Genomic DNA, 25,572 nt, shown 5'->3' with positions numbered 1-25,572 from the left:
CAATATTCTCAAGATTGTAAACCTAACTTTGTCAATGAGAGTGCTTGAGTGCTTGAAAGTAAAAGCAGGCCAGCGTTATCCTTCTGTACGACCCCTTCCCCCATCCTGTCCTAGATGTTGTCTGTCAGTGTCGCCTTTCTGCCCTGAGGGGACTGAAGGAATTTCTTCCACTTTTTGTATGTTCTACATGTTACGACCTGCAAACCTTTTAGCTACAGATTCTAAGATGAAGGCCTCTGTACAGCTGTATATGTAGTTGAAATGTGTGTGTGTGTGTGTGTGTATATGTATCTCTTTACACTGATCGATCTATACCCTTAATTGTTGTATTTAAGGCTACTTTCACACTAGCGTTCGGAGCGGATCCGTCTGATGTTTCAATGCAGACGTTTGCATCCGTTCAGAACGGATCCGTCTGCATTATTACTTAGAAAATTTTCTAAGTCTGAAAGTTGCCTGAGCGGATCCGTTCAGACTTTACATTGAAAGTCAATGGGGAACGGATCCGCTTGAAGATTGAGCCATATAGTGTCATCTTCAAGCGGATCCGTCCCCATTGACTTCCATTATAAGTCTGGACGGATCCGCTCGCCTCCGCACGGCCAGGCGGACACCCGAACGCTGCAAGCAGCGTTCAGGTGTCCGCTCACGGAGCGGAGGCTGAGCGCTGGCAGGCGGATGCATTCTCAGTGGATCCGCCTCCACTGAGAATGCATTAGGGCCAGACGGATGCGTTCGGGGCCGCTCGTGAGCCCCTTCAAACGGAGCGCACGAGCGGACACCCGAACGCTAGTGTGAAAGTAGCCTAAAATGTTTGAAATACTTCTGGTGTTAGGGCTCATGCACATGACAGTATTTTGCGTTCAGTATACTGGCCGTTTTTTGAGTTCAGTATGCGGTACATATACTGAACCATTAATTTCAATGGTTCAGCAAAAAAAAAAAAAAAAAATAAGTGTTTCCGTGTGCATTCCGTTTCAGCATTTCCGTACCGTGAAAAGATAGAACATGTCCTATTCTTGTCTGCAAATCACGGTGCTTGGCTCCATTTAAGTCAATAGTTCTGCAAAAAAAAAGGAACACATACGGAAATGCATCCGTATGTCTTCCGTATCCGTTCAGTTTTTTGCTGAACCATCTATTGAAAAGGTTATGCCCAGCCCAATTTTTTTCTATGTAATTACTGTATACTGTATATGGCATACGGAAAAAAAAACGGAAACGCAACAGAAACAAAAAATGAAACAACGGATCTGTAAAAAAAAGACTGCAAAACACTAAAAAAGCCACACGGTCGTGTGCATGAGCCCTTAATCTGTAAAATGTGAGACCTTGTTCACAGTGTAATAAAAAAAACTAAGTAAATCGGTGGTTGTAGCAGGTATGTAGGGAGCAATGATGGCCCATATGATATACAATTTTGACAGCTATTAAGAAATAAAGTGCAGAGAACGGAGGGAGAGAGACTTGATGCCTGTATGTGAAGAGTCACAGGGACCAGCCAGTACCAACGCCCACTTGGGATTTCTATTTTAAAATGTTTTTAAATACGCAGATAGGAGTACGGTACTAAGTCACTGAAGTCTTGCGCAACTTCGGGCGATACAAAGTTTGGCTACATGGAGCCAATACGTTTTAATGTTGTACGGAAACTGCATTATCAAAGTTTTTGAATGAATCGACTTTTGATCTGGGATCCGAAGCTTAATTCGCTCAAGCCTCCCTGTTGCAATAGGCCATTATTGGTAAGGCTTCTTTGTTTCCAAGCAGTTGTACAAGCTATTAATAAATCTAGTGCTGAAGGGATACATAAATGTCGCTTGGCCAAGTTTTCAGCAGCTTCTTAAATTGAACCTCTTGACTCTCCTGACACGAAGTAGTAATTCAGGAGCAGCTTTTCTTAGAGCTTTGCCTTTCCTCTCTTCCTCCGGGAAATCTGTATTCACTGTCCAATGCAGATATGATCAGGGTGCGAGCACATGGAGCGGCTGTACGAGCCCCAGCGACATCCCATTAACTAATTACAACTGCATTGTTTCTTCTGTCTTCATTGCAATGGCCATGTGGTTCTGTGGTTTACTGCACAGCCACTACCAGTGTACTTAATTCATTGCAGCCGGGGCTTGCACGGCTCCACGAAACCCGGCCACTCCTCGTGGTCGTACCCTCACTGTCTATTGACACACCCTATTGACAAAGGGAATGGTAACGCTCAGTTGTCAGTTTATTCATACATGTCCTAGAGGAGTAAAAGAAGAATGGCACAATACAGATTTCCAAGAAAATATCCTTCAGAATCAGTATTTCATGGGGAATACAAGTAGTTGGCACAACAGATTTCTTAAGAGAACACAGAGTTCCTCTTTAGTATGAGTGACATGTTTACAAGCCCCAAAAAATGCCCAAAACTATAGGGGTCCTTATAAAGACTGGCATATGCCAGTCTTAAGAAGTGCTCTTCTAATAAGTTTGGCGCATCTTCTGGCAGCTATGTGCCCAAACTGCAAATCTACAGCAGCAGTGGGAGTCTGCGCACAATTCTGCTTGTATGCTAGAGAACTGGTGTACAGACATATGACGGGAGCCTTAAAGGGGTTGTCCACCTTTTTAGATATTGATGACCTATCTACATATGTGTTGCTTAGCAAATTCCCAGTAAACAAACGTGAACCAGTATGCAGTGGGCGTGCAGTTTCTTTCTACGTGGTGTAAAGCAGTCAGCTCCTACGACCAGCATTGAAGAACAAAGTCACTTCAATCCGGTTTATTGATGGTTCGAGCCAACTTACAGTGCAGTACAGCCGGGTCAGGTAGTCAGTCCATAACACAAGAACAGAGTGATACAGGCTCGGGTCTCACTCTTAGATCCGTCCTCAGGCCAGTGTTGCGTCACACGCACCTTGCACTTGGTGGTCTGTAGCCTCTCACTCTAGCAGACACACCCTGCTTCTTGCTGCTGACTTTTTAAACACAACCGTGGACACGTTTAAAACCCGGTGTGGATCGTGGGGAGTAAGCACCCACACAGCTCTTTGCTTATTCCTAATAAAATCCAGGCCTGGATTAGCTGATACCGGCTACACTAAGTACCAACAGAGTCCACTATCTATCCACACTAGGTACTGGCTTTCACTCCACCAAGGCTGGGTACCTTGGTGGCACGTCTCAGGTGAACCACAGCAAACCATGACACGCATCTCTAATAGATTTCCAGCACTATTCTAGGAGACACATACCTCCCTTCATATATGAGGCCTGTCACTGCCTCACAGTGGATACAGGTAGAAGCCATTTATAAAATGTAACGCGTGTACTGGCTTATCACAAAGGTGATTGGTTTTTAATTGTTTTGTTTTTGTAGAGGGATAAGTGAAGTAAAGTGTGGCTCCACATAACGGCATTATTTACTGTATATGGATTGCGTCACTCTGTCCTCGCTCCCCCCACCTATTTACATTCACTGTCTTCTGTGTACCTAAGGTTTCTTACCATTTGTCTGCACACTAGGCATTCCTTTTACATCTTCACCACAGGAGGACAGCTGGGAAGCCCACCAACTGTGGTGTCAGGTGTGGATACTCCGAGTGCTTGTACGTTGTTGCACTCAAGGACAGTAAACCTCTTGGTGTGAGGTCTGAATTTTAGTTTTAGCCTTCATTCTTGGGTCGTGGTAACTTTTGATCGCTTGTGATGAGATGCTGAAGAGCTGATCTTTCCTTTAATACGTCTGAGCTGCTGCTTGCCACAGTCAAATTAAGTAGGCATTTTACCTTGTAATCCTGGAATATAGAGACGGCGGTGCTTGTGTATTGGTGAAAATCCCTCTGAAATTGATGTGACGAAAGCAACCCCCAAATGCATTAGTTTTATTAAGAATTATTTGCTTCAGGAAGTTGCAGAAGGAAATGGGATGTCTGAGAAATGTATTTTTTCCGTGTTTTTAGATTTTGCCTTCAGGTTAAGTTATGAATAAAGAACAAGTGAAGAATGCAGGATGGTTTCAGCGGTTTAATCAAATCAGCTGCATTTCCCAGGGCTTTTCTGCCAGAGCCAATCTGCTGGTGGTTGGGTATCGTAGATATAATATTCTTTTTAAAGGCAATGTTATCTAGCTTCCTTCGGGCTCTCTAATTGCCTGAGCAGAAGTGTGCGATTGGGGCCAGTGAAGTCTGATATTGCAGGCAGATCACACAATGATGGTTAGTAAACCCTGCAGTCATCGTCCACTGAGTGCAGGAGTAAGAGAATTGTAGCTTTAGTGGAACATTTATTACTTGTGTATGTACACCTACCGTACATACAGTGTACACAGATTGATCACCCTACAAGGGATTTTCCCACTAAAGACAATGTATCACCTGTCTACAGTGGTACACTTATTTTTGTGGGAGGAAGGATGGGTAGCTCTGTGATCTCCACAGTCTTCTGAATGGACTCTTCAGTTTTTCTTTTTATGCCACTTAGGCCTATGAGGCTGAACGGTGGGGACGTGAGCTAGAAGCGCCCATGTCACCCCCTTAACCCCCCAGCAAACTACCATCGCCTTGAAAGGCAGTTCTGCTGCTGCCTGAAACTATATTCTCATATCATCTTCTGGCAGAAGAGGGCCTGACCAAATGCGTTATTGCTGTTTTATTTTAATGGTCAAAATATGACAGATTAGGATTAACAGGGGCTGACTATAAACGCTTAACCCCCTCTACCCATGACTATTAAATTTAGTGACTGACCCCCATCCATTACAATCAGCTACCAGAAAATGTTTATTTCCTAATTTCCTGTTGTCCAAACCTTGGGACGTCTGATTGTCAGTCTGAAATACAGTAGCTTTGTCGAAAAGTTTCAGTTAAATTAGTAAAATATACATTTAAATCGCTGCATTTTCTGACTTCAGTTGTACACAGGTAGAAGTGTTAACAGTGTTTGGTAGCATTCCCTGTGTGATGGGGGTGTAGGGGTAGCTGTCAGTCGCTGATAGTTGCGCACAGAGGCGGTATAGGTTTAAATGTATATAAATTATATGTTTGGCTGAATCTTTTCACACAAAACTATATATCAATCTGCTCAGCTCTGCCTTTTCTTTTCTATAACTTGCTATCTGCAGATGCAGTTCTCTTTAAACGGGTTGCTAGGATGGTGCAGCATTTTAGAGAAAACAGGGTTTTCTGGGAGTAAAATAGTAATGGCCTATCCTGATTGGTCATTAATATCTGGTTAGTGGTTGTCTGACTCGGCACCCCTGCTGATCAGCTGTCTGAAGAGGATGTGGTGCTCTGGCCTCTTTTTCTACACAACTTAGTCAGTGGGTCGTCTGTGAAAATTCTGTGTTTGGTCTATGTTTCAGTTTTTTGCCCTCTGTGTTATCTGTTTTCCATGGACACTGCTTGGCTGACGGCTGAAAATTAATTTCACTGATGGTATCCATGCCAGTGATGGTCAGTTCGCCAGCGAGCACATGCGGGCTGCCATCTTGACTCACAAGTCTGGCGATGCACAGGTAAGCCCTTACCTGTGCCGGGAGCCGGTCTGAAATCAAATGCGGTCACCGGGAGCAGGCAGTTCTGAGAACAGCCGCCGGGGGCCTTCATCGGGCTGTTCTCAGAATTGCCTGCTCCCGGTGACCGCATTTGATTTCAGACCGGCTCCCGGCACAGGTAAGGACTTACCTGTGCATCGCTGGACTTGTGAGTCAAGATGGCAGCCCGCATGTGTTCGCTGGTGAACACTGCGAACTGACCATCACTGTCCATGACCCCACTGTCTGTTCGACACCATTGAATACACCTTTTAAACTCAATGGTGTGCTGTCTGTGGAGACCATGCACAGCACACGTCTGTGATTCACTGACTTGTGAAAGTGGCCTTGTTGTCTGATGTACAATGGTTAAAAGCTAAACTGGAAATGTCTATTATCTAGTTCTCGCCTATCTGAGAACAGTCAGATTTATGAATTATTTTTGTGTGCCAAAGCGTTTGTGCCTGCGCCAATGGCATCGGTTTCACGTGTCAGCGATACAACTATTCTACAAGTCATATTGTATTGTTTGCTCCGGAGTATCCACTTGAGCTAAATGGTAAAACACTGTAACAAAGCCCATATTTAATATCAGGCTGCCTTTGTTGTACCGTGGGCTTCAGCGTGCTCATTTTCAACTGATTATCATTTACATTTAGGCCACTTTCACGCGGTCAGTGTTTGATCAGTGATATCCATCAGTGATTGTGAGCCAATACCAGGATCGGGTCAAAAACTCTGAACAGGAGCAGAAATTTCCATGATACTATGTCTTTAGAGACTCCATTCCTGTTTTTTTGCTCGCAATCACTGATCATCACTGAGCTGTTTGCTTTTGCCCTAAATTCTGTCCCCTTTAGGGGCCTTTTACCACACTTTTTTTGTGTCCTGTGTACATTTTTTGGGGGTACAGTCACACAACGGTTTATTTGCATTTTATTCCTATAGAGAGGTCTAGGAGAATGCACCTGACAAACGCCACACCCAGAGCAAAAAAAAAAAATCACAAAGGGAAACTGCCTTAAAGGGGTTGTCTGGGTTCAGAGCTGAACCTGGACATACCCATATTTTCACCCAGGCAGCCCCCCTGATGTTAGCATCGGAGCATCTCATGCTCTGATGCGCTCCCTTGCCCTGCACTAGATTGCGCAGGGCAAGGGCTCTTTTGTTTACAATAACACAATGTCGGGCGGAAGCTTCCGCCCGGCAGTGTGTTCGGTGACGTCATCGGCTCTGATGGGCGGGCTTTAGCGCTGCCCTAGCTGTCTTACTGGCTAGGGCAGCGCGAACGCCTGCCCATCAGTGGCAGTAACGTCACCGGGCCTCCTGGCAGCCCCATGAAGAGCCTGGTTTGTCACCGGAACGCCTGAAAATGCTTTTGCTCTGCGCGATTTAGTGCAGGGCAAAGGAGAGCATCGGAGCATGAACTGCTCTGATGCTCGTCAGGGGGGCTGCCTGGGTGAAAATGGAGGTATGTCCGGGTTCAGTTCTGAACCTGGACAACCCCTTTAAAATGCAGTGAAAAATGCAATGTTTATTGGGCGCTTGATAGTTTCCTATTTGACAGCGAGAATTTTAATTTTTTTAAAATATTTATTTAATGTGTGCACAACTAAATGTATTTTATACTAAATGACAATTTTTTTTTAAGGGATGCCTTTTTTATTTTTATTTTATATAATTTCACTATGAGATTACGATTTTGACTTTATTGCAGACTTTTTATGTATTAGCATACTTCTGTGTGCTAATACATTATGCTCTGTGTCACTGTGACAGACTGCTGTGCCCGAACAGCAGGCTTTACAATGGAGACAGCCCTGGTGTTGTTCATAGGTCCCCAGTGCTGACTGCAGAATGCTCCCTCAGTCTCTGATCGGGTCACCGGGAAACCCAATGACCCTATAGTTTTGGAGGGAAGCCTTTAAACCCCCCCCTTCCTCAGCTGTAGTAACACCAAAAGATGTTACTGAGGACCTGCACCACCCACTGTCAAGACATTTGGTGGTTAAGTGTGTCAACGTGCTCATTCCTTCTTATTCCTTCTTACCCCAGACATCATCTGTCGAGAGACCTTAAAAGGGTTGTCCTTTTAAAAATCTACATTTTCAAACCAGCACCTGTAATTAAAAATGTAGTATAGCCACTGAGCTATTCAATAACCTCTTTTAGCACCGCAAGCTGTTTGTTTTCTTTATCTCTGTTCACCTCACTGATGGAGGTCGCACATGCTCAGTTCCATCCTTCAATTTTCACCAGCCATAGCTCCTGTTAGAAGGTGTGACGGTTACAGGACATGTGCTATAAAAAAATAGCAGAACATTTGGAGCAATGCATGGGGAGATCTCTGGATCCATGCGAGGTGCTGGTTCTAGCTTTGTTAGGTGTCATTATACTAGTCATGGGATAACTCCTTTTAAGAGTAAGCCTTGTGGAAAGATGATCAATGTCCTTTGTGGGATAACCCCTGTAAGTTATCTTGGTGAGACCAACCTCATAAGATGTACAATCTCAACAAAGAGAGGTTCTTATGCTTGGTTTTATTTTTTATTGAATATGTTCTAGAAACTTTGAGCACTACATACTTTTGTTTCTGACTTTAATTTTGGCTCAAGTGTCTCTTGTGTTTAACAGCTTGTGTGTGTGTCATCTTGTGGGCTTGAGGAGCGTGGTAGGACCTCATCTGAAGTGTCAGAAAAGAGTGAACGAGGGAGATGGAGTAAAAAAGATTTCCACGTGGTTCCACTCAGAGGGAAAACATGCATGCCATACATAACTATGAAGGAATGTTGAGTGTATAACGTATTTTATAACCTGTATGTGGGGGTGTACAGAAGAGCCTGATATGACTGGTGGCGTGTTCTGTACATCACTGAGCCTGAATAAAAGCAGGGAATAAATATGACTGTGTGCAGTTACTATTGGATTTTGGGAATGCTGTGCTGTTATGGTGTTTCTGGGACGCTAGCAGCCATTAAGATGTATTGCGCTAGAACTTTACTTTCTATGTTTTAAACTATTCTGCAAAGCGAATATTGAGAGAGCTGGGCAAGTATATGAACTTTTCGGCAGTGCAAAGGTTAATGATACGTCAATTGAGCCTCATGTCGAAATTTCATGCAACACAGCGATGCTACGGGTTTCCAACCTGAGTTAATGCCAAGCTTGCAATTTTGTGATTACATTTCTGGATTGATGTTCTTTTAATAACAACATTAGTCTGTCTGGAATTATCATTCAGAATCCATTACATTAGCCGTTTAAACAATAATGCCGAAAAAATAGTGCCTTGGGTTAATTTATTGCATCTGTCTATCTTTTGACAGAGGTTAAGCAGAATGAGGGTTGATTTGGAAATTGAGTAAGACATGAATGTTCAATGGGTTATGAAGGCCAGTGTAAGGGAAAACATATTTCCTTCCATGCATAAAGTTCTTCTTGAAGGTTACAGAAATTACTGCAGCAATTGTCTGGCAAAGCTACTGTATTTGTGGGCTGAAATGAAGATTCTGCTGGACCATTGAAGGGGGTTGTACACGGTTAGAAAAAAAACATGGCTGCTTTCTTCCCAAAACAGTGCCACTACTGTCCATACTGTCCATGGGTTGTCTGGTATTTCAACTCAGGCTCATTCACTTCAATGGGGCTTATTTGCAATGCCTCACTCAAGCTGTGTTTTCGAGTTCTGTACAGCCCCTTTAAGCACCTTCATCTTATTTTAATTTGTTGTTGGGACTATGCCTTTCGGGTGCTGAGTTAGGTGCAATTGTAGACAAACTGTAATGTTGTTTTAACATTTTCTCGATTATGTTTCTGTGAACTGTTGCTGATTTGTTCCTGAAGTTTTTGTACGCTGTATGTTTACTTTAGTTGAATTTACCTTTTTGTCCGTATATACAGTGAAACCTCCCCCAAAATGCAGCGAAGGATGGGCTTTTAAAACGGTGATCCTCACATGGGTTGATAGCTAGCTGATTGTAGCTGTTTTTTTTACGTGCTTATATACATTTTAAAAATATCAACTTGTAATTATATCCTCTCAGTAAAAAAATCTGTGTTTTTATCATGCCAACATAATCCACAGCCCTTTACAATTGGAGAATTTGCACACAAGAAAAATGACAAATTATACAAGCTTTGAGATAAATGGAGGGAGTACTTGAACGTAAGAGCTTACAATCTATGGTTTGTGCTTTTATTATAGGAGGGTGTAACTTTGATGATGGGCCAGCAGCCTGCGACTATCATCAGGATCTATATGATGACTTTGACTGGGACCATGTGAGCGCTCAAGAGCCCCATTACCTGCCTGCAGAAATGCCTAAAGGTGAGTTCATTTAAGGTATACGTGTTAGGGCTCTTTAACAGGAGCAAGTTTTCCGTGCGGACTGAATCCTATGGACCTGAGCCTGTAGATCATCTCTGCTTTCAGGAACTGAACTTGCATGGAAAACCATCAGATCCTGACACAATCCGTAATGCTCGTGTGAATGAGGCCTTAATGCTGTATGTGTGTCAGTGTATTCTTATTACACAGAATTGATTCTTAGCCAGCAGGTCAGCCTTGCATTGTTTGTGCCCTGTGTGGCCCTCTTTGTTGCCCCCCCCCCCTTCCCCCTTTCCCAGGGTGTCACCACCAATGAGACCAGTTGAGGCAATCGCCTAAGGCAGCACCAGGTAGGGGCAAGAGGGGGGCAGCAGAAGGGCCACGGGCAATGAGCACTTTCATTGTGGCAAAGGGGTTGGGTAAAGAAATTGGCATGGGGGGGGGGGGTGCAGTTTCCGTTTTCAACTCAGGAAGCAGAAAGGCTGTGACCCCCATATCGTGTATTGTCAGCCCACAGTCTAAATGATGTTATACAATGAGCCAACTGTCATACAGTGAAAAAATATATATATTGCTCAATCTAAAGCACATGGAGTAGTACAATAGTGCCATACAGTGTCTCTGGTGCAAGGCCGTAAGTGTTGCCCTTTCATACCAGGATAGGTGACAAATGTCTCCTCACTGCATGCGCCACCCTAGTTCCCCAAGACCTTTATTCTTCCTCACTGCACAACCGAATAGAGAAGTGGTCAAGCATGCACTGTGCCATCTAATTCCGAGTTTATGGGATGGATGGAACAAGTCTAGTATGATCGGCCCTATAGTCAATGATTGGAGTGGCAGTGCACATAGTCGTTCACAGCTTCATTAAAACCAAATAAATGCACCAACTTCAAAATAATTTATTTTTCAAATGCATAGTTTGTTGTATATTTACTTTTTTATATAGGAATTTTAAAATGCTCAGAAATGTTCATCGTTTAAATGTTAAGTTTTATCAATATATGTTTTATAATCTATAAAAAAAAGTTAGAACCAGCAGCTCTGTGGTGTTGGAGTCAGAGTGGTTGGAGTCATATATTTGGCTTACTGACTGCACAGACCTGCTCACTGTGTTCATGGGGATAAGAGGGAGGGAGCTTGAGACCCTTTCCATTCTAGTCAGGCTACCAACAATGGACCCCTAGTGATGAGACATGTCTAAAAAAGATAGGTCATCATTCTCTACAGTAGGCACTCTAAAAACCCAATAAACCCCATTAAATTGGGGCAATTTTTTGTTATGGCATTCTACTCCTTTTGTGGTAATTATTTTTTTTAACATGGTTTCTATTAAAAAAAAAAAAATAATAATAATAAGAAACACTTTTTTTTCCTCTACAGTTTTCACTTTCAGCACATTTGCAGACTAGGTCACACTGAATCTATTAGAGAACTGCTCTATTGACTTGATCTGTAGCCCTCATCTCTGAACTCCTGGCAGCTCATAAGCACTTAAGGCTACTTTCACACTTGCGGCAGTGTGATCCACTGGAACTGCCCGCCGGATCCGCCGATCTGCATGTGACTGAAAGCATTTGTGAGACTCATCCGGATGCGGATCCGTCTCAGAAATGCATTGCAAGAACGGATCCGTCTCTCCGCTTGTCATGCGGACAGACAGATCCATCTTGTATCTTTTTTCACATTTTTACCGGTCTGCGCATGTGCAGACCGGAAGAACGGATACGGCATTCCGGTATTTTGAATCCGGCACTAATACATTCCTATGGGGAAAAATGCCGGCATTCTGACAAGTCTTCAGTTTTTTTGCCGGAGATAAAACCGTAGCAAGACATCCTGATGCATCCTGAACAGATTACTCTCCATTCAGAATGCATGGGGATATGCCGGATCAGTTCTTTTCCGGTATAGAGCCCCTGTGACGGAACTCTATGCCGGAAATGAAAAATGCTAGTGTGAAAGTACCCTAATATAGCTAAATTCTTATCAGTTTGAGGAAAGTGAAAACTGTAGAGTAAAACAGTTAAACATTTTTTAATAGAGACCAAGTAAAAAAAATAAAAAGATTTTTAGCACAAAATGAATAAAGCAATAATTTAAAAAAAATGCCTGCACGTTAGTCCATAGCCTTTAAAGTGTAACTGTTGTGTGGGTACAGGGAAGTAAAATATTTTTGTAATACTTTGTTAATACTAAAAGATATTTCTTTGCTCTAAGGTGTAAAGAGTCATCTTATCAAAGCTGTAGCTGAGAATTGCTCAGGCGCGTCTATCTTCAGCGTTCTACTAAGCACTGAAGACATCTGTGTAGCCAGTCAGATTAGGCTGGGTGATGGGCAGTGATAGTTAGGGTAGAGACAAGAGGCTACCGGAAGCCTCTGTATGTTACACACAGGTATCTTTCAGCCTAGTTCACTCTTCAGTGTTTGGTCAGTGATTTCCATCAGTGACTTTCAGCCAAAACAAGGTGCGGGTCCATAACACAGAACAAGTGCAGAGCTTTCCATTCTACCTTATGAATGAAGGCTCCATTACTGGTTTTGGTTTAAAAATCACTACTTGAAATCACTGAAGTGTGGACTAGGCCTTCGCGCTCAGCGGAACTGAAGACGCACTCCTTAACAATGCTGTTAGATCTTTGCCAAGTAGACTCTTTACACCCTGTATTCTAGTACAAAGAAACCTCTTTCCCTAATAAAGTATATTACAGATATGTCCCTACACACAATATTAAAAATAATCTTAAACGACCGTTACTCTTTGACTAGACATAGTTTGTGTCTGGATGTAAATATCATCCCCATTCACTACCAGTAAGCGGAGATTATGAAAACTGTAAGAACAGCAGAAGTATAAAAGCTTGTGCTTTCCCTTCCTTTGGGCTGCAGGACAAGGCATGTTCTGTTGTCTGTGACATTGTTGGGATCATTTTAGTGAGTTTATGAAGTAAAAATCAAACAGTTGCTGACATAAATCTCCCTTTCTCCCTGGATAAGAGTACAATCAGAGGGATTGTGATTTATGCAAATGTTGGCATTGTTAATTACCTTGGAGAATAGGTAATGAATAGCTGAAGAGGTACAGCCTCGCTGACCTTGCTAGCTCACCTTTGATGAACAGCTTAATCGACGGTTCTAAGACAGGGTGATATTCAGGAAGAGTAAAGGCTTCTGAAATTCTGCTAAGTTTTCAATGAATGTGACATTATGTAATTACTTGTTTGATTTGAGGTCATGTCAGGAAGTTGAAATTGAAAAGGACGGCTTTACATGTTTTTCTCTAGTTGTGTCATTTAGAATGTCACTTTAGATGAGCAGTTACAGAGCTAGAAGGTGGCTGTAGAGGACATGTGCAGGTGATGGACATGATCTGTAAATTTGGCGGTTGTTCTGAGACCGCCTGTACCACAGTTCAGCACAAATCAGCAACAGAAGTCAACCCCGATTTCCTTCTTCTACGGAGACACCACTTGGAATGTGTATGAAAGATACACGAGTGATAGATTTTTGGATGTGACTTTTCACATTTTTGCAGAAAAGTTATTGCTGTTCAATGGTAATCCATAACACGTTATTGATGAGGTACCAACATTTGACAAGATTTTTCATGTACATTGAACTTTAATCCATCAGCCATGTTTTAGCTTTTTGGCAGTTTTTCTATCCAAACGTCTTCCACCCCTAGTGGGGAATGCATCTGAGGTGTGTGGCAGTTCTACCTCGTGCACAAATGTGCCTTTCTAAAGGGTTGTCTGAGCCGGTAACACAGATCCAGACCTTCTTCAGTCCACAGTTACATGCTATTAAAATGACAACCATATTCGCAAACTTTATGACTACTCGATAGTAGGGATCGACCGATATTGATTTTTTAGGGCCGATACCGATAATTTGTGAACTTTCAGGCCGATAGCCGATAATTTATACCGATATTCTGGGAATTTTCATTTTTGAGAGAAAAAAAAAATTCCTACACAAATCTGCTGAAAATTAATATGTTTATTGTTAATGTGTATTTTTGTTTATTGTTAATGTGTATTTTTTTTTTATAAGTCTTTTTCATTTATACTTAATATTTTTGTGTTTTTTTTTTTTTTACTAACTTTTAGCCCCCTTAGGGACTAGAACCCTTGTCCTATTCCCCCTGATAGATCTCTATCAGGGTGAATAGGAGCTCACACTGTCCCTGCTGCTCTGTGCTTTGTGCACACAGCAGCATGGAGCTTACCATGGCAGCCAGGGCTTCAATAGCATCCTGGCTGCCATGGTAACCGATCGGAGCCCCAGGATTACACTGCTGGGGCTCCGATCGGAGGAGCAGGGGAGAGGGGATCCTGTGGCCACTGCCACCAATGAGTAATACTGGGTGGAGGGGGGGGCACTGCGCCACCAATGTTTTTACTATTGGCCGGGATTGGGGTGGGGGGCGCACTGCGCCACCAATGAAGATAAGTCTCTCATTCACATACAGGAGGCGGGAGCTGGCTGCGGAATCACATAGCCGGCTCCCGACCTCTATGAGCGGTAGCTGCGATCCGCGGCACCTGAGGAGTTAACTACCGCGGATCGCAGCTATCGCTCATAGAGGCCGGAAGCCGGCTATGTGATTCTGCAGCCAGCTCCCGCCTCCTGTATATGAATGAATGAGAGACTTATCTTCATTGGTGGCGCAGCGGCCACAGCCCCTCCCCTCCTCTTGTCTTCTCTTCTGTCATTGGCGGCAGCAGCACAGGGGGAGGAGACACTGCTTCCTTCTCCCCTGTGCTGCGGAGGAAACACAGAACGCACTGAGAGCAGCGCGTTCTGTGTTCCCAATACGTTATCGGTATTTCGGCAAAATAGATGCCGATACCGATAACGTTCAAAATCCTCAATATCGGCCGATAATATCTGCCAAACCGATAATCGGTCGATCCCTACTCGATAGCATCTACAACCCACAGGCGATTTGAAATTTGGAAAGGTTTAAAGGAGTAGTGCCACCATGAACAATTATCACCTTTCTACAAGATCGAAAACTGTCTGACCACTCTGACCTCCATTGGTGATTAGAATGGGGTCTCGAGCACATGACTCTAGTGAAGAGGAGTTAGAATGGAAGTTAAATTGTGTGCTCAACTGCAGCTACTTTCAAACTCCTTTTCCCTGAGATTGTCCACTGAGGGTTAACGGGAGTTCTTGGGACCCTAGTTCTACTTATCGGTGGGGGTCCTAGTAATCAGACATCTGTCACCTATCCGCTGGAACTAAATATCCTTTGTAGTATAGGCCCTTCCAAGTGGTTGTCCAGCCTTAACTAAATCATGGCCTATACTCAAAATAGGCCATCACCAGCTGATTCTCAGGGTCCAACATCTTTCAGCGCCGCTAATCACTTTTTGGGGTGTAGCTCAATCGCCGGAAATCTGCCTCAGAATTACAGCTCCTTCAGCCTTCTCATGGAGTACGGTCATTACGACAGAGCTGCTCCGAATGACATCAAGGCTGGACAACCTCTTTGTATATTTATTGTAATGTCTGTTTGTATATGGTCCATTATATCGTCGTAGTGCTGTCATATTCCTCAGCATCCTCCAAAGAATGTATTACTCCATTTGTGCCTTGTCCCTCCTGCATGTAATAGGAAGGTTGTGATAGAAATGTGCCTAGTTTCTCTAAGAGAACAGTACCCCTCTTTTGGGCTGCTAATAACACCTGCAGGACACTGGTGCTTTACATTTCTCAATGACCGTTATTGATTCCTCCAAAAGAGTGATGACCAGAATCACAAGTCTCCGCTAAAGATTTCCTTCAAAGTGGTTTTTAGAGCTCTTAAAGCACTGTTTGGTATCCATTTTCTGAGACACTGAGCTAAAAGATATGGAGTCCAAGGGTATATTACTGTCAGAATCACCCGAGAACAGCTGAGAGCAGGAGAGGTATAAATAGTGACTTCATCCACAGTAGAGAATAGCCCTTTGTGCTGTACTTGCCATGCAAAATGCTGTTGTGCCTCATGTTAAGAAGGAAAGACTATGAAAATTTGTTGGCATAGTGAGGAAAATAAGGAAAATTTGAAAACTACACGCCTGCATCTTTTCCATCGTATTTATAGCAGAAATAAAATAATTAATTGCCGCCAGGTCACTTCCGGGATTTGAAATGGACTAAATAAATGAAAATTATTTAATTAAATAGATATAATCGATCATCAGACATACAAATCATGGATTACTAAGGATGAATTGAAGTCGCAATCAAATGAGTCTTTATTTATTATTGCTATTTTTTATCACTTTTCTTTTATTTATTTTTATATTGTTTCTCGCAAACAATTTTTTCTGGGTATGATAAATGTATTTCTGGACTTATCAGGTGAAATATGAACTTTTGCTTTTACTCAGACAAAATCATGGAACAACATAATGGACATTAATTAGCAGTTTAGGGAACTGAACTTTCTCAGATTATACATTTTATATTTTTTATATATTTTGAGTTTTTTTTTAAATATGAAATGGTGTATTATATGTATTAGGATTGATGTAATATTAGGGGTGATTAATTCTATTAATGGTTCCTATATTTCCAGTTTTTACTTGTTTTTAAGTTTAATTAAAAATACCTAGTTTTTTTTTATGCGGCTCCGAATGGTAGAGTGCGTGTTAACTATTTACAAATATACAGGTGAAACTCGAAAAATTTGAATATTGTGCAAAGTTCATTTATTTCAGTAATGCAACTTAAAATGTGAAACTAACATATGAGATAGACTCATTACATGCAAAGCGAGATATTTCAAGCCTTTATTTGTTATAATTTGGATGAAAGTCACAATTTTGAGGTACCCTTTGCTCAGGGAATATGGATTAATTTAGAGTGAGACACTTTGAGACTAGAATATTGAACCTAATTTTAAGTTGCATTAATGCAATTCCTTTTAATTTGCATTACTGAAATAAATGGACTTTTGCACGATATTCATATTTTTCGAGTTTCACCTGTATGATCTTTTTTTAAGGACTTGCCTATTGTATGTTAGTGTATGACCACGGCAGGTTAAACATTCTAGAATGGAAAAACTCAAGTGCTATTTGCTGAGGGAATCTGGTGAGTGCCAAGTAATTCACTTAAATGGGTCCTATTTTTTTGCGGTGCAGACGGATGACAGACCCATTCAAATTGCGGTCCCCAATGCACGGAACGGCCTCACAACGGCTGTGTGCATGAGGCCTAACGCTCAGCATCTGCAAATCCTCCTACTTCTTCTGATTTCTTTAATTACCATTTACTTAGTGCAAAATAACTTGTTACTTTCTCTCACTGTTTTTCACTTTTAAGTGTAGAATAATTCTATATTTTGCCTTTTTACTAATTTTGATTTTGTAGACCAAAGGAAAAGTTTCCAGCTCACAACTATTTTTTCTTAACCAACCTTACGCTACCACAGATTGGGAAAACTAGCCTCTCCCTTAGTGCTCATGCACAGGACCAGTGGCTGTTTTGCAAATTGCGGCTCCGCAAAACACTGATATTGGCCATGTGCTTTAGGCATCTTGCAGAACGGACCGTTTAGCCCATAATAAAACTGTCCTATCCTTGTCCGTAATATGGACTATAGTAGGACATATGGAAATGGTATATTCCATTTTTTTTCTATGCGAACCCATTGAAGGTAATGGATCTACATGCGGGCAGCAAAAGAAGACACTGAAAAGGGGAAATGACTGTATGCAGAATAGCGCAGCCTCGGTCCACTAGGAGGCGATTACTAGCAGAGCCCTCTGAGTGGATATGGGTGCCAAGAGGTAGAGCTGCTCTCTGTGCCTCACTTAGGCTTGGTTCAGACCTGAGCGTATTCGATATGCGCTGTTTACAGGCGTTTTTATCGGGCGTATTTTGGGGCGTTTTTGTATTTTGGAAACGCGCGTCGTACGCGCGTTCTTGCTATTGACCACAGAGGCGTACAATGAAAAACAGAGGTGTTACGCGCGACCATACGCCCCAAAGAAGCTCCTGTACTTCTTGGGGCGTAGGGCGTTTTACAGCGCGTTCGGTAAAACGCTCAGGTGAGAACCATGCCCATAGGGAAACATTGGTTTTTGCCTGTTGAGCGTTTTACAGCGCGTAGGTAACATTAGTAACTACTTGCATTTGCTATGTAATAATTCTGGAGCCATCTATTCTATGACTCATTCCTTTATTATTCTTGCTGGAAATTTTGAATGAATTGACTGCAGTTTGCAATGAAGGTCCAGATGGGTGTTACCAGTGTGTGTGTGTGGGGGGGGGGGGGGCCTCCTTGCATAGGCTGACACTGACAGCACTGGATAGTGTCAGACTGTGCAGGGACACCCCCAAACTGGTGACACCCAGCTGCACTTCCATTGCAATCTGCTAGCAATTCATTCATGACTTCTAGTGGGTATAGTAAAGGCATGGCACATTATAGAGTTATAAGAAAAGATGCTCTAGAATTTTTGTTACAAGGGGCATGCAGGTAGATGCTAAGCAGACATAGGTTGCAGATCCTCTTTTAGCAGTCCACTGCACATTTTTGCAGCTGTCCTTCTTAGTCATTATCAAGTGTAACCACAATCCTGTACTGTAACATAATGGAATTTCATGAGCCCAAAAATTTGTGCACTTGCAGCTATTCTAATCTACAGTACCCCGCCCCCCTTAGCAGTGACCTCCACAGAGCTACGTTCGCTTAAAATGTGACCTCCACAACACCCTGCCCCTTAACAGTCACCTCTACAGCACCTCGCCCCTTCACACTCTCCTCCACAGCAGCCGTCCCCTTAACAGGGACCTCCTCTGTTCCCTGCCCCCTTAACAGTGACCTCCACAGCATCCCGCCCCCCTTAACAATGACCTCCACAGCGGCCGCCCCTTTATTAGTTACCTCCACAGTACCCTATCTCAACAGTAATTTCCAAAACACCCCGTCTCCTTAACAGTGGCCTCTACAGCAATCTGCCCCTTAACACTGACCTTCATAGCGGACCTTCCCCTTAAGGCCTCTTTCACACTACCGTATGGCTATTTCAGTGTTTTGCGGTCCGTTTTTCTGTTTCCGTTTCGTTTTTCCGTATGGCATATATAGTAATTACACAGAAAAAATTGGGCTGGGCATAACATTTTCAATAGATGGTTCCGCAAAAACGGAACGGATACGGAAGACATACGGATGTATTTCCGTATGTGTTCCGTTTTTTTTGCGGACCCATTGACTTGAATGGACCCACGGAACGTGATTTGCGGGCAATAATAGGACATGTTCTATCTTTCAATGAAACGGAATGCATATGGAGTACATTCCGTTTTTTTTGCAGAACCATTGAAATGAATGGTTCCGTGAACGGAAAAAACGGCCTAACTGTGATCTCCACAGCAGTCTGCCCCTATGGTGGACAGAGGTCCGGTTTTAGGCTGGACAGTCTGGCTTTCAGACTCCCTGTCCTCCGTCCGGCGCAGGGCCTGGACGGACACAGGGATGTCCTTTTGAACAGCTCACTCTCAGACAGGAGCAGTGTGCTGTCTCAGCGTGAGCTGCAGGGAGAAAGTCATCCTCCCTCCCACCCCTGCAGCTGACAGAAGTATATTTTTACCTTCATTTTTTTTCCAATCCCCGTTGGCTGCAGAGTGGGAGGGGGTGTGGCCTAACCAGATCAGGGAGGGGTTTTTAAGTCCGTTTTTTTAGGGTGGCCTTAATGGCCACCCTACCTGCCTCCGGAACTGTGACCTCCACAGCACTCCCCTGCCCCTTTTAAAGCTGACCCACAGCAGTGAAGAAAGCTGGCTGGGTTGTTTTGGAAACCTTCTGTAAAACTGTGTGTATGTGGAGACTATGGGCCTGCGAGTTTCTATTGGCTGATGAGGGTCATGTGACCAGGCTTCTATTGGCTAATGCATTTTTGGGCAATATCTCAGGAACAGTATGTCCTAGAGAGCGGAGACCCGGTTTAAAACCTTGCCGGACATCTGATGTACCTGTGTGCCAAATTTCGTGATTGTAAATGTGACGGTGCGGATTCCTTTAGCGGGCATAAACATACACTCAGCTTTATATATTAAGCTACTTTCACACTAGCGTTTTGGCTTTCCGTTTGTGAGATCCATTCAGGGCTGCAGCGTTTTGCTGTCCGCCTGACGAAGCGGAGCCTAACGGATCCGTCCTGGGCCTGGCACACAATGTAAGTCAATGGGGACGAATCCGTTTTCTCTGGCAATAATAGAAAACTGATCCGTCCCCCATTGACTTTCAATAGTGTTCAAGACGGATCCGTCATGGCTATAGAAGACATAATGCAACTGGATCTGTTCATGACGGATGCATGCGGTTGTATTGTAACGGAAGCGTTTTTGCAGATTCATGACGGATCTGCAAAAAAACGCTAGTTTAAAAGTAGCCTTAGATAGTAAAAATGTTAACGGTAAACTCAGGAGGTGCCACCATTGCTTGAGTATTTGAGTATACGTAAGAGTTTCAGATCTTCTTATAAATTCTAGTTCTGTGTTCCTCAAGCCATCGTATGCCGCTTGCATAATCACTGCATCTCCTGAGATGAATGTTCATGACTTTCTAGAATAGTCCAAACTAATCTCTTTAGAATAATACTACTGTATTCAAATCTACTGGTAACCGGTCACCATTAAGAAAACTTTGTAGTGGTCATGGGGGTCCCAGTTCATGGACTTCTTATTGAGAACTTGACATGTTTCTCCTTATTTATCCCTAGTGGCCAACAGATTTGGACTCCTATTGTCCAGTTGGGCCGTGTATGTTCATTGTAAAATACATGACTAATTTCTTCAATGCTGAACTATGCTGGCCAGACATGCAAGAGAGCTGTTGGCCGAATGAACCATTTCTCTCAACTCCAAATCATGTGGCACTCAGCCTGGCCAAGAGTACAGGTTTTTATTCATTTTTTATTTTTATTTTTTTTATGAGATCGCATATTTTATTATCCAGCATGGCTGATCCTGCTTTCTACCAACAGTAGAGGTTTGGGGGGGCCCTTTTATAGACATTAGATTGTCAGCCAATCCCAAAGAAATTGGGAGTTCTGTGTGTGTTTTACCAGCTAATAATATTTTAAGCCACCTGTGTAAATGAATTTTTATTTTTATTTTATAGATTTTATTTTTTATTTTTTCTTATTCCTTGAACTGTTTCTTTTCACTGACAGTTCCAGGCCACATTTCAAGGGAATTATAAAGTGAAGCACATTCTGGCATAATTACTGATGCTATATAGAGAGACTCTGTATCAATTTTTTTTTATTTTTTTTTTTTTTGCTGTAGCCCTAAGGGAACATGCCATAAGTCCGTAGATGATGTGCTATAAGTTAAAAATTTTAATTTCCAGTGCTTTTTGTATTGCATGAAAATGTGCTGTGGATTTACGATCCCTGTTGAGCACTTCAAAGTGTAGGTTTGTTTCAAATAACATGCAATAATCTTCCCCATGATCAATTTCTAAGAGTGTTCCCCAGCTAAGGTGGAAGAGAACAGGTCTTTCTGCTAATGATTTTATCTGCCGTAGCCTTGGCTTCTCCGATGGTAATGAAATGCGGCACATATAATGGTAAATCATTCTCAGATATTGATGAAAGGTTAGGTTTATGGAGTAGAGGCCCATGAGGAACAGCAGCTCTTGTAGTTGTGCATCACACTCAATCAATACATTACTTACGGACGCTTGCTAATTTCCCATTTATCAGTGGTTTCCCCGCTAGGATACATCTAATGCTCTTTACAAAACTAAACTATGTCGGAGTGTGCGGATTTGCTCTGACTAGTATTGTAGGCTCCTGTAAAGAAGCTGGTATTCTGCTGATGATGCCTATGCTGGAGAGGTGGACTTTTTAAAATTTCAGGCAGCTACTTGTGTTTTCTTATTGAAAAAGCTCTTTCTGCTAAAAGTAGGAGTTCTGATAATGCAGTTCCCCATAATATACCGGTAATCAAAGTAGCTCAAAACTTATAATTCTAGTCCATCTGCTGGCTAATGCCAGCAGATGGACTAGGTTTGCTAGATGTCCAAAAAATGCATTCTGGTTCAAGCGCAGAGCTCCCATCGCCTCTGGTTCCTGATGGACTGGAAGTGTGATGTACCATCCATAGGTGCATCACTGCTGCTGGCCAATTAGCTGCCACGTGGTGACCTGTGCAGGTACGGCACGTGGCCACAGCTGAGACGATTGGCTGGCCAACAGCTGTCACATTGAACTTCTGGTCCCATAGGGACTGAAAGTGGAGTAAAAAGGGGCACTATAGTGCAACTGGAGCCACAGTTTTTTAAACCCCTGCACCATTCCTGCATATCCAAAGAGGGGTTCCAATCCTTACACTTAATACGTTTTTCTGCTTCTAACACATCAACTTCAAGAACTGTCTAATGTATCAACTCTTTATGGGTGCCATTATCACATATATACACTGCTCAAAAAAATAAAGGGAACACTTAAACAACACAATGTAACTCCAAGTCAATCACACTTCTGTGAAATCAAACTGTCCATTTAGGAAGCAACACTGAGTGACAATCAATTTCACATGCTGTTGTGCAAATGGAATAGACAACAGGTGGAAATTATAGGCAATTAGCAAGACACCCCCAATAAAGGAGTGGTTCTGCAGGTGATAACCACAGACCACTTCTCAGTTCCTATGCTTCCTGGCTGATGTTTTTGTCACTTTTGAATGCTGGCGGTGCTTTCACTCTAGTGGTAGCATGAGACGGAGTCTACAACCCACACAAGTGGCTCAGGTAGTGCAGCTTATCCAGGATGGCACATCAATGCGAGCTGTGGCAAGAAGGTTTGCTGTGTCTGTCAGCGTAGTGTCCAAAGCATGGAGGCGCTACCAGGAGACAGGCCAGTAAATCAGGAGACGTGGAGGAGGCTGTAGGAGGGCAACAACCCAGCAGCAGGTCCGCTACCTCCGCCTTTGAGCAAGGAGGAACAGGAGAAGCACTGCCAGAGCCCTGCAAAATTACCTCCAGCAGGCCACAAATGTGCATGTGTCTGCTCAAACGGTCAGAAACAGACTCCATGAGGGTGATTTGAGGGCCCGACGTCCACAGGTGGGGGTTGTGCATACAGCCCAACACCGTGCAGGACGTTTGGCATTTGCCAGAGAACACCAAGATTGGCAAATTCGCCACTGGCGCCCTGTGCTCTTCACAGATGAAAGCAGGTTCACACTGAGCACATGTGACAGATGTGACAGAGTCTGGAGACGCCGTGGAGAACGTTCTGCTGCCTGCAACATCCTCCAGCATGACCGGTTTGGCATTGGGTCAGTTATGGTGTGAAGTGGCATTTCTTTGGAGGGCCGCACAGCCCTCCATGTGCTCGCCAGAGGTAGCCTGACTGCCATTAGGTACCGAGATGAGATCCTCAGACCCCTTGTGAGACCATATGCTGGTGCGGTTGGCCCTGGGTTCCTCCTAATGCAAGACAATGCTAGACCTCATGTGGCTGGAGTGTGTCAGCAGTTTCTTCAAGACGAAGGCATTGATGCTATGGACTGGCCCGCCCGTTCCCCAGACTTTAATCCAATTGAGCACATCTGGGACATCATGTCTCGCTCTATCCACCAATGGAGTTGGCAGATGCTTTAGTCCAGGTCTGGAATGAGATCCCTCAGGAGACCGTCCGCCACCTCATCAGGAGCATGCACAGGCGTTGTAGGGAGGTCATACAGGCACGTGGAGGCCACACACACTACTGAGCCTCATTTTGACTTGTTTTAAGGACATTATATCAAAGTTGGATCAGCCTGTAGTGTGTTTTTCCACTTTAATTTTGAGTGTGACTCCAAATCCAGACCTCCATGGGTTGAAAAATTTGATTTCCATATTTTTATTTTTGTATGATTTTGTTGTCAGCGCATTCAACTATGTAAAGAACAAAGTATTTCAGAAGAATATTTAATTAATTCAGATCTAGGATGTGTTTATTTTTGTGTTCCCTTCATTTTTTTGAGCAGTGTATATTATTATAAATATATAATTTTTTTTTTTGTTATAATGTGGTCAGTAAGATCTGACAAAGAAACAGGTACAGTTTAAAAAAGCAGTAAAAGGAGCTGTGCCGTCTTGGTGTTTCAGCACTAATGGACTGCTCAATGGGTGGCTACCTAATGAACACAGATTTTTAATGTAAGGCTTTTGCCCCCAGGGATCCAAATGCAGTCTAAAACAAAACACCATGGCTAAATTACAGTGGTCATTTAATGTCACAGATGCACTGACAACAAGCCATTTATGTGTCTGAATTAAATATTTCTTATCTCCGGGGGGAACAAGGTGTGAGTGTGCAGAGCATCACAGGTACTTGTCAGTGGATGTGTACTAGTTGTGGTGTTGGTTTTTAGTAATTATAAGGCTACATTCACACGACCATATGTGTTTGCGGTCCACAAAAAAAAAGATGAAGTTTTTCCGTATCATCCGTTTTTTTTTTTTTTTTTTTGCGGATCCATTGTAACAATGAATAGAATAGGACATGTTCTATCTTTTTTGCAGGGCTATGGAACAGACATACGGATGCGGATAGCACACGGTGTGCTGTCCGCATTTTTGAACCGAATGAGTCCGCATCCTATCCGCAAAAAAAAAAAATTGCGGAACGGACACGGAAACAAAATACGTTTGTGTGAATGTAGCCTAATGGGACAGTTTAATTGGGGATTGTCACCAGTCTGACTGACATTCCAGCTGTCCAGATCACTTTCCTCTATCTTCTGCGAATTATGCTTGTAATAGAATCTTTGTTGATCCAGTTAGAGGATTTTATTACGGATTTGCAGAGGGTTTCACCCTATGCATCCGTTCCCAGAGAAAATATGTAACAAATCTGTGACAGAATTGACGTGCTGTCGGTATGAAAATCAGCAGCATGTTCTTGTTTGTTGGTGGATTTTTTTCCACTACAAGGAGATTTTGAAAGCCTTATCCACACGCAGTGTACTGTGAAATCTGCGCTGAAGATCCGTGACAAATCTGCATTGTGTGAATTCACTTCATTCCTATTGTGCTTACAACTGCAGTACCAGTCAGACGTTTGCCTCCTTCAGGGAGGCTGCTCTGTGCACTGATGTTCTGTCTGTTTTTGTTGCTGCTCCTTATTTTTCGGTAGTTTGGGAGTGTTGTATAGTGATACAGTTAACCTGATTTTATCTATCTAGTATCGGGTGCCATAACAGGCTTCATAGATGAGTCTTTCTTATTTAGTATGTACAGAGACATTTACTGTCTTTATGGTCAGCCATCCATTTACAAAAATCAAATAACTGTGGCATGCATTCCCTTGGCTTTCTCACAAATAGATGGACTGCCACTGTTCTTGTCCAAAAATTTGGTGGTGGGTAATGCCTACTATCACTGTCAAAAGGAACGCTAAAACCATTAAATCTTTTTTAGTATCTTCATAAAATACCCTGGAAGTAGTAACCCTATTTACAACCATGTGAAAATCAAACTATCACCTGCGGTCCCTAAGGGAGTATATATAGTACCCTGAACAAGCCCTGTCAGGGTACATAAAGAAGACGTAATCCCTTGTAATTATATATAGGACCCCAGATAACTACTATGTAACACCTCTGTTAGGGCTTGTTCACACGACTGTATGGCTTTTTCAGTGTTTTGCGGGCTTTTTTTAACGGATCCGTTTTTCCGTTTTTTGTTTCAGTAGTGTTTCTGGTTCCATTCAGTTTTTCCGTATGGCATAT

General features: G+C 42.9%; 1 protein-coding gene across 4 annotated transcripts in view; it reads left to right on the top strand.

Moving 5' to 3' along the window:
- The window catches only part of PTPRK (protein tyrosine phosphatase receptor type K), a 395,839-nt gene that overhangs the window by 31,460 nt on the left and 338,807 nt on the right, over positions 1-25,572 (top strand). For all 4 annotated transcript variants that reach the window (XM_040429122.1, XM_040429120.1, XM_040429123.1 and 1 more), the window contains exon 2: positions 9,720-9,842. In XM_040429122.1, coding sequence (XP_040285056.1) covers positions 9,720-9,842 — 123 coding nt within the window. The remainder of the gene's footprint in view (positions 1-9,719; positions 9,843-25,572) is intronic.

This window comes from Bufo bufo, chromosome 4, assembly GCF_905171765.1.
Source record: "Bufo bufo chromosome 4, aBufBuf1.1, whole genome shotgun sequence".
Lineage (NCBI taxonomy): Eukaryota > Metazoa > Chordata > Amphibia > Anura > Bufonidae > Bufo > Bufo bufo.
The sequence above is the reverse complement of the archived record's forward strand: the minus strand, read 5'-3'. Positions and strand labels throughout refer to the sequence as shown.